Source organism: Nematolebias whitei, chromosome 16 (genome assembly GCF_014905685.2).
Source record: "Nematolebias whitei isolate Nwh7 chromosome 16, NemWhi1, whole genome shotgun sequence".
Lineage (NCBI taxonomy): Eukaryota > Metazoa > Chordata > Actinopteri > Cyprinodontiformes > Rivulidae > Nematolebias > Nematolebias whitei.
In genome coordinates, this window is record NC_056513.1 from 10,699,947 (window position 1) to 10,708,828 (window position 8,882).

The 8,882-nt window shown below is 41.2% G+C and overlaps 2 protein-coding genes across 4 annotated transcripts in view; one reads left to right on the forward strand and one right to left on the reverse strand.

Moving 5' to 3' along the window:
• Positions 1-3,947, forward strand: part of tecrb (trans-2,3-enoyl-CoA reductase b) — an 18,461-nt gene extending 14,514 nt beyond the window's left edge. For both annotated transcript variants that reach the window (XM_037690173.1, XM_037690172.1), the window contains 6 exons: positions 779-884; positions 957-1,029; positions 1,107-1,150; positions 1,353-1,410; positions 1,552-1,640; positions 3,329-3,947. In XM_037690173.1, the coding sequence (XP_037546101.1) occupies positions 779-884; positions 957-1,029; positions 1,107-1,150; positions 1,353-1,410; positions 1,552-1,640; positions 3,329-3,502 (544 nt within the window). In that variant the 3' untranslated portion in view covers positions 3,503-3,947. The remainder of the gene's footprint in view (positions 1-778; positions 885-956; positions 1,030-1,106; positions 1,151-1,352; positions 1,411-1,551; positions 1,641-3,328) is intronic.
• Positions 3,948-4,135: 188 nt separating this feature from the next.
• ndufb7 (NADH:ubiquinone oxidoreductase subunit B7) lies at positions 4,136-8,231 on the reverse strand. 2 transcript variants are annotated; one of them, XM_037690174.1, is made up of 4 exons: positions 8,181-8,231; positions 7,962-8,099; positions 7,166-7,334; positions 4,136-4,257 (listed from the first exon to the last, which is right to left on the reverse strand). In XM_037690174.1, exons 2-4 carry the CDS (start codon positions 8,071-8,073, stop codon positions 4,170-4,172), a joined length of 369 nt encoding a protein of 122 aa, XP_037546102.1. In that variant the 5' UTR covers positions 8,074-8,099; positions 8,181-8,231; the 3' UTR covers positions 4,136-4,169. The 2 variants fall into 2 exon arrangements, with proteins under 2 accessions (XP_037546102.1, XP_037546103.1); XM_037690175.1 differs by having other exon boundaries at positions 8,187-8,219.
• Positions 8,232-8,882: the final 651 nt, after the last annotated feature.

Genomic DNA, 8,882 nt, shown 5'->3' on the forward strand with positions numbered 1-8,882 from the left:
TGGTACTGTTAGCTGTGTGGTTCTGTTAGCACCATGGTACTGTTAGCAGTGTGGTTTTGTTAGCAGTGTGGTTCTGTTAGCAGTGTGGTTCTGTTAGCTGTGTGGTTCTGTAAGCAGTGTGGTTCTGTTAGCACCATGGTACTGTTAACAGTGTGGTTCTGTTAGCAGTGTGGTACTGTTAGCTGTGTGGTTCTGTAAGCAGTGAGGTTCCCTTAGCACCCTGGTTCTGTTAGCGGCGCGGTCCTGTTAGCAGCATGATGATAGTAACGACCGCGGCAACAGACGATGACTTCCCTCCAGAACTGGGTCCGGCAGACAGAACATCCAAGTTTTCCCATTGGAACCGAATTGTTCCGTAGAGTTCAGTCCATGCAGGCAGATGGAGGATCATGGAGATAGCCGCCATGACAAGTCATAGCCTGAGCCCGAGGTGGGAAGAGGGCCAGGAACTGAACCACGATGGCAGGATGGAAAGGCAGAGACACAGAAAACTCCCAAAAGTGCGTCTCGGTCGTACCCGTAGCGTGGGTGTGCAGTGGAGACACAAAAAAGTTAAAAACAACAAGAACAAGAAAGAGCGAGTCGAAGCAGAGCTCCCGTCAGTGCTGCCATACTGCGGTGCATGTGACATCACACGTCACACACACACGTCTTCTAGGGAGTCTGACGATGCTGCTAAATTACATCCACGGAGTTCTTTCAGTAACAAAATTATCTTTAAATTCTCACAAACAGGATTTTTAAACGTATTAAAACTGAAATCACTGTGTTTTTCTAGTCTCGCCTGTATGTGTCACTCCTTCCACTATGTTAAGAGACTCCTGGAGACGCTGTTCGTTCATCGCTTCTCTCACGGGACGATGCCGTTACGAAACATCTTCAAGGTGAAGACTCGTGTATCAGACTTGATGAACCGGCCTCCTGATAGCTGAATAACATTGTCCTGGCTGTTTCAGAACTGTACCTACTACTGGGGCTTTGCAGCATGGATGGCCTATTACATCAACCACCCGTTGTACACCCCGCCCAGTGAGTATGCACAAATACGTTCTCCTTCAGAAACACGTGTAAACGAGCTCATGTGAACTGTTTTTGTACTCCTGCAGTCTACGGGGAGCAACAGATCCGGCTGGCGCTCATCTTATTCTTGGTAATATTTCTCATCACATGCTGGTCGTTTTATTTTGTGCCATTTGATTAAACTAAAGGAATGTAGAAATAATTAAAGATGTAATTATGTTGACATATTAACAGGTTTGTTATAGGTGCATTTTATTGAATTGAGGTTGACTCAGCTATTAATTCAACTTGTTTTTATCACTGAATTCCTTGTGTGACATGTTGACTCTCAGTTCTGTCAGATTGGCAACTTCTCCATCCACATCGCTCTCCGGAACCTCCGTCCTCCTGGTAAACACCTACATCCATCCCAAACGCACAGTGCTCCTTTGTGACAACAGGGAGTCTTAACCACTGTGGTTCAAATATTTTTTTAATTCATTCTTAAAAACTGAAAACGTAACTTCTTCTCTCTCCGCTTCCTGAATTTAGGCTCCAAGACCAGGAAGATTCCTTATCCGACCAAGAACCCCTTCACCTGGATCTTCCTTCTCGTCTCTTGCCCCAATTACACCTATGAGGTGACATGTTCTTTAAATAACGTTGTAATGACTAGAGCCCGACTGGTATGGAAATTTTGGTTATCACCGATACGATAGTGGGAGGGGTGGGTTAATGCCGATAACCGATATAATGGCAGAACATTTGTGAGCTTTGTCCACCCTCACGAATCTAAGAAAACGGCGAGTGGAGTGGGGCTTGTTTACCGTATTTTCCACCGTGTAAGTCGCATCAATCCAAAAATGTCTAATAAAGTGGGAAACAAATATAAATATGTCGCCGTATAAGTCGCATCTATTATACGTCACCGCTGACCACCCGGAAACGTGGGCCGGTGTTGTTCCAAAAATCGATCGGCTGCCAAAACGGCGGCCATGGGAGCGTGCACGAGAGGACTTTAACAAGATTAACGCTTAAAAACAATTATTTGTTTGCTCTAAATTATAGCAAAGGTGTGTCTCAGTTAAACTTTTGCTTAATAAATTCGCTTTAATGGTCGAATCAGCTGCATTTTGTCTGTACGGAGCGGCGAAGTGCAGCTGATCTGATGTTTGCTCCAGGAGTTCCGGAGCGAGATGAAGGTGGCTCTGTATGGCAAGCCAAGTGTGTCATTAATAGCCACTTTTCCCTATTAACGAGACACTTGCCATAATGCTCGACGGCCCTCTAGTGGCTGCAAATGATAATGTTTAATATTTTCCATGTCAGAATGAATGAAATTGTCAGATCTCAACCAAAAATTGGGTTATAAATATGTATATTAGTTACTTCGGTGTATAAGTCGCAGGACGCGCAAATTTATGCAAAAAGGTGCAACTTATACGGTGAAAAACACTGTATTTAGTGCAGCTGTTGGCAACCATGAAGGTAAGCACGTCAGATCCGTGCTTTAGTCCAACAGTAGGTTTAGAAGTGATGCACTGGTCATTAAAACAGTCTTCTTAACGTGTGTTCACATTTTCCATCCTCCACTTTTCACCATAAAGTTATCGAGTGCGTTACAAAAATATAAATGACGTAAACAAAGCTCCCTGTTCATTGTTCAAACAGTCACGTACGGTGAAGGCCTAATTAGTGTTGAGCAGTAAAGTTTGATTTATTTATTTGCAGAGAAGATCTCAATGCACTAGGACGACAAAGATAACGTTACTAACACGGATATATTTTACATCTGTGTTCTGAATAGTTTTACAAGGCAATAGCCTATGCTAAATTTAGCTTGCTAACTGAGAGGCACATAGCTAATGACAAGCCAGTTTTTATTTTTACAGTTAAAATAAACTCGCCATGCTCCGTTCTGCAAAATGCACTACACAGTTTAGTTGCTCGCTGCTTCGGCTGAGCTGAGTCAAGTGTTCAGCATGGACATGAATTGAAAGTAGTCCACATGCGCCCTCTGCTGGATACATTATACAATTACGCTTTTTGCAAGTAAGGACACGGCTCGTTCCCAGCATTTTATGGATGAAAGAAGTGTTTCTGCGCGTAATGGGACAATTATCACTGATATATCCCTAAACGCCTGTATCAGCCTAAAATATCAGCCCTACCGATATATCAGCTGTACTTATATATCGGTCATGCTCTGATTTATACAAATTCTAGTTGTGTACTTTATAGATGCTTCAGGATAGAGAACACATTTACCGCCCACTGTTAGCAGTTGAAGCTCAGCTGTAATGAAGGTTGTGACGTCTTCCTCCCACAGCTGGGCTCGTGGCTCGGCTTCACCCTGATGACCCAGTGTCTGCCGGTGGCCTTCTTCACCTTGGTGGGTTTCATCCAGATGACCGTTTGGGCCAAAGGGAAGCACCGCAGCTACCTGAAGGAGTTCCGCGACTACCCTCCTCTCCGCTCGCCCATCCTGCCGTTCGTTCTGTAAAGAGCTTCATCAGCTGAAACGAACTGCGAGGCCGTTTCTTTAGCTACTTTAAAACCAACACTGGAAACTTGTTTAGACTAGACTCTTAGCTTGTCTGCCTTTGTTTTTTTTTAGCTTTTTGTTTTCCGTGTTGCATTGAGTGAAAATGTAAAACTAGATCTGCTCTCATTTTTTTTGTATTGTGGACAAATTATTTTGGCTGTTTTGAATAATTTGAGTTTAATCTGAAGCTGACCTGATGTAAACTGAATTATATTCTCCTCTTTTATCTCTTCATACGGTTTGCAGTATTGAACCTGCACCTTGTATTCATGAAATCCCAAACTCTAAACGCTCTTGAATTTAAAATCTAAAACTGACTACATTTAATTTTGTTGTCTGAGGTAATTTGTAAAAAAATAATAAACCAAGCTGCTGCTTTTTCTTGTCTTTTAAATTCCAGATTAACCTCTTGGGTTCAGGTAAATGACAAGTTTCGTTATCTTCATGGTAAATTATATGTATATTTAAATTTACCCAACACCAGGAACATTATTTATCTGAATAACTTCCTAATGTTTCCACAGTATTATTAATTTATTACACTGAGAAAACTTAGAGCTTAAACAACTTTGTTTAATGTGAATAACGGGTATATACAAAGAAGCACATTTGTAAAGTGTTCCCATCACGCAGCTTCTGCCTTGGCTTCAATCCTCTTCTTCCTCAGCTGCAGTCTTCTCTCCCTCTCGTACTCCTTCATGCGCATCACGTAGCTGAGGGGAAAACAAAACAAATGATGACGCCACTGCCCACATTAAAGCTCAATCTGAAATTTAAGCTCCTTTTTAAAAGGCTCATGTGTCATTACAATTATTGAAAAGCAAAAAAAAACGACAAACTTTTAAGAAACGGTGTGAACGACAGACGTGAGCACTACTGGTCGCAAATCTGAAATGGGAGCGCTGGTTTGAAAAGTGGTAAACTTTACCAACCTGAACAAAAAGGCTCCTGTAGTTTAGCCACAATGAATTCCTTGATCTAAACACTTTAGCGTTCCAAACGTAAACTCGCTGGGTTGGAATCTCTCAATGATTGTATAGCAGGCGCAATGAGGAAAAATCTCAATCCCTTTTTAAGTTTGAGCTTGAATTCAAGTCTAAACGCACCTTCTGGATCAATGTGGGTAAACCAAACAAACTCACTGAACTATCTTCGATTACTTGATCGGAATATTGTCGTGGAGCTGGCGACAGCCACGTCGTCTTCTCTCACTGTAGTTTTAAAGGTTATCGGACAAACTGAGACCCGGTTTACACATGAACGATCTCTTGAAACATTGGTTTTCCTACGATGATTCTGAAAAAATAATCTCCATTTACACAACGGCAGCTGCTACTTGTTGAACCTGCTGCCAGAAAGAACATGACCAGATGATGCAGTCACTTTAAAAGAATTGCATTTTTACCCAAACTATCACATGCAGAGTGAGGGTGTGCTTTATTGGAGGGGGGGTGCGTTGGGATTGGCAAACACGCGCAGCAAAGAAAGGACCTGACATCGAAATCATCTTATAAAAACTAATTAATATCTGGCAACACGTCACTTCCTGGCAATGGGGGATGTTTGGATTTCAACGAGTTGCTTATACAGTAGTCCCTCACTTATCGTGGGGGTTACGTTCCAGACACCCCTGCGATAAGTGAAAATCCTCAAAGTAGGGACGTTACATTTATTTTAGTATTTATATATATTTTAAGGCTTTATAAACCCCACACTAGGAATGCGTGATATATACGGTGCACGGTAGATAGAGATCTGTCTTCTACCGGCTAATCGCAGTAACGCTGTGTCTGAAGTAAAATCAGAGTTGTCGGTTTAATCGTTACTTTTTTTTAGTTGAAAACGGCGCAAGTGGCGTTAAAAGTCTCTTCTTCAAGAGCTAAGAAGCGAAGCTACAAGCTAACTACGTCCGGCTTGCCGTAGTGTTGCCGTATTCTGACGCATGCGCAAAACGCTGTGCTCCGTCAAAAGTTGATTTTTTCCCCCCTCAATCGAAAGTTAAAGTAAGCGTTGGTCAGCTTTAGAGAAAGCTGCTCTGATCTGTGAAAAGAACGCTGTGTTTTGTGATTTTACTGCGAGACCCTCTGGTCAAAGCCACAGACTCATTTTGTGTCAGCTCTCCATTAAAGCAGAAGGAGGCGCCCACTAGAGGTTTGGAGGGTGAAGTGTTTCAGTGTAACATGCTGCTCATTTCTTAAGTGAGAATACTGGAAACTGTTAAGAGTTAACATTTTTTTTTTGTTTAAAACATATGGCTAAAACTACATTTGATATCTTTTGCACTGTTTTGCACTACAAGAAAGAAGCCGAATACTTGATTTGTTTATTATTTAAAAACTCTCTGGACCTAGTAGTGGCATTTTCTTAATTCAAAATATATGATGGCAAAAGGACACCCTATGCTTTTTTTTTTAGCAAGTTTTATACCAAAAACATGTTGCGATATAGTTATCGCCACCCTTCACAATACATATCGTGATATGAATTTTATGTCATATGGCACATTCCTACCCCACACTCTTGCAACGTTCTGAACTCACGCCCTAAAAGAGCACGGCAAAAGAGAGCGGACTGACACAAAACAGGTTGCACGCCTGCCTGTTGTGTGTCTGCTCTGCTGTGACAGACAGCCTCAGAAAGAGAAAGGAGGGGTTGGGGTCTGTTTTTCCCCAGCCACGGGGAAATGTCCCAGTGCCCCCGATGGCCAGTCCGCCCCTCAGCACAATGCTCTGCTTGGTCACCTTTCATCAATCAGCCAATCGTGTGTCGTGCAAAATCTTACGTTGAAAAACCGTGAAAGTTGAACCACAAAGTATCGAGGGTACATGCAGAAAACTGATCATTGAGCATGAACATAGATGACTGAATCGCAAGAGAAAAGCTACAGTTTTACCCACAAACAGCGTCTGGTAAACAGGACCTGAATGGTTTTTTTCCCAGCTTTTCACCAGCCTTGAACGCAGCATTACATTTACATTGTATGAATCTGGAGCGGCAAGAAAAGCCTGAAACGTCACATTTACAGGTAAACGGAGCCGTGCGCTGGTGTTGACTGATCCGTCTGCAGCAGGTGATTTGTGCACATGCAATTGACATGTAGTTTGTGCAGAATATTCCCACTTGTGCAATATGAAATGTGTACATGTGATAATTTGTAAGACTTCTTGTACGCTTGTGTTTCTAGTTTTCGAGACTCATTTCTCAAAAAAACGACGTGTTCAGACCAAAGAGTGGCGACGCCGGTGAGAGGCAGGGAGTTCTGCGCTCAAGTTTCTTGTGACGTATAAAAGTTTGTACAAACTTTACTTTTGACAGTTTGAGAAAACAAACAAACTTCTTGGTTCTTGTGGAGTAAGTAGCAACTGCAGAAGTCTGCGTCACGTGAAAACGTCAGAACAGCTGCCATAAATTCAGCGTTTACACAAGCTTGAAGCAAAATGGGAAGGATGTATTTAAATTTGGTTTTACAGGATAACAAAAACCTAAGTACATATGAACATGTGAGGTAGATTGTACACTTTAACATACATTATGCTGGTCAGTGTTTATAATTTACAACTACTGATTACAACTTAAAATAAATGCACCTCAGTGTTCGTCCTTCACCAAATCATAACTTACTCCTGGTGTTCACAGTAGTCCCAGTCGTGCCTCTCGTGCTTGCAGGCCAGGAAGTTGGGCCAGTTGTCCCTCTTACACTTCATGAGTTTCAGTAGATAATGAGCGCAGTAGTCTCTCTGATCCAAGGGCAGCAGGGCCAAGTCCATCTGCTCCTGGGTTGCTATCATCTCTGCAGAAAAGGAAATAAAATTCAGTCACCACCCAGGCAAACTCTAATTATTAAGCGCATTTTCCCTTTTACAGGAACAATGCAACAATGGTAAAATTAATTTAGTTACTGTTTCAGCTTTAATTATGCAATTTATTAGTTTTGTAGTTTGTAAAAAAATAAAATATAGTCATCTATCTATAAATATCTTAAATATTGAAGCATAAAAACATCTAAATTAATGTGCCTCCAGATAAAAACATTTAGTTTAGGTCGAGGTAATTTACAGAAAAAGATATAAGTAGCCCAGGTGTATTTTGATTAGACTAACCTGACACTAAAAGTTAAATAAAATCATAATATTCAGGTTTTTAACTTGCACCTTTGAGATTATACATTCATAATAGCATTTCATTCATTATTCTGACATTAGATTTGCATCATTTGTGTATTTTATGAATATTCCTGTGCATCACTGTCATTGATTTTTAGCTGCTCGTTGAAAACAGTGACAGATTTACTAAGAGCTGTTTACATCAGCTGCTAAACCAAGTAGCTTCGTGCATCATGTCCAGCACTCAAAAATCACATGTATCAGTTTTAGGGTCAGACCGAACCAGAACCTGCTCGGGTGGACATTAGACAAACCTCTTTCCTTCCTCTCTTCGAAGCCAAAATGAGAGTCGAACTCGAATTTCTTGGCTGGGTCCGGCTCCGTGTCCCTCTCGGTGATATACCGCCTGACGAGGTGAGCTCCCATGGCACCGACGACGCTCGCTTAACAAGCTAGAAAAGAAAAAAGTGTTTTCTGTCTGCTTTAGTTCGCTGCAAATAAAATGTTTAGTTTTATTCCACAAACAGCCATACGGTCACCTCCACGAACCCTCTACTGCTACTTCCGGTGTTGATGGGTTCAATAACGGCTGCGAGTTTGTCTGAGAGATGCAGCGCCGCCCCTACTGGACGGGAGTGGTATAACAAGCTAAACATTTTATTTAAATTTAATTTAATGTCTTTAATTAAAAAAAAAAAAAAAAAAAGAATACATTTTCATCAGAAGACCCGACTTAACCTTGTTAAATTTTTCTACCTGTATTATTGCAATACAATACAACTTTATTTATAAAGCACTTTAAAAACAACACTGTTGGCCAAAGTGCTGTACACTAACAAGCAAACAAAAAACAAACTATAAAATCAACTGAAACCTTAAAAGGACTGTTAAAATCATAAAACAGCAAACTGTAAAAACAATTAAACAAATAAATTAAAACCAGAAAAACTAACATTTAAAGCTGAGTTAAAAGCCAAAGAGGAAAAAAATGTGCTATTGAACACCCACGTCGGAAATAGACGTGTTTTAAACGTCAGAAATAGACGTCCTTTTAACGTCGGAAATAGACGTCCTTTAAACGTCGGAAATAGGCGTGTTTTAGACGTCGGAAATAGACGTCCTTTTGACGTCGGAAATAGACGTCCTTTTAACGTCGGAAATAGACGTCCTTTAAACGTCGGAAATAGGCGTGTTTTAGACGTCGGAAATAGACGTCCTTTTAACGTCGGAAATAG

Bases quoted from the DNA above. Each gene is read 5' to 3' on its own strand.
- ndufb7 (XM_037690174.1), bottom strand. From the start codon at position 8,073: ATGGGAGCTCACCTCGTCAGGCGGTATATCACCGAGAGGGACACGGAG. The intron at 7,335-7,961 runs GTTTGTCTAATG...CCTTTTCTGCAG, and splicing joins CGAAGAGAGGAAGGAAAGAG to AGATGATAGCAACCCAGGAG. The intron at 4,258-7,165 runs GTAAGTTATGAT...TTTTCCCCTCAG, and splicing joins GACTACTGTGAACACCAGGA to CTACGTGATGCGCATGAAGG.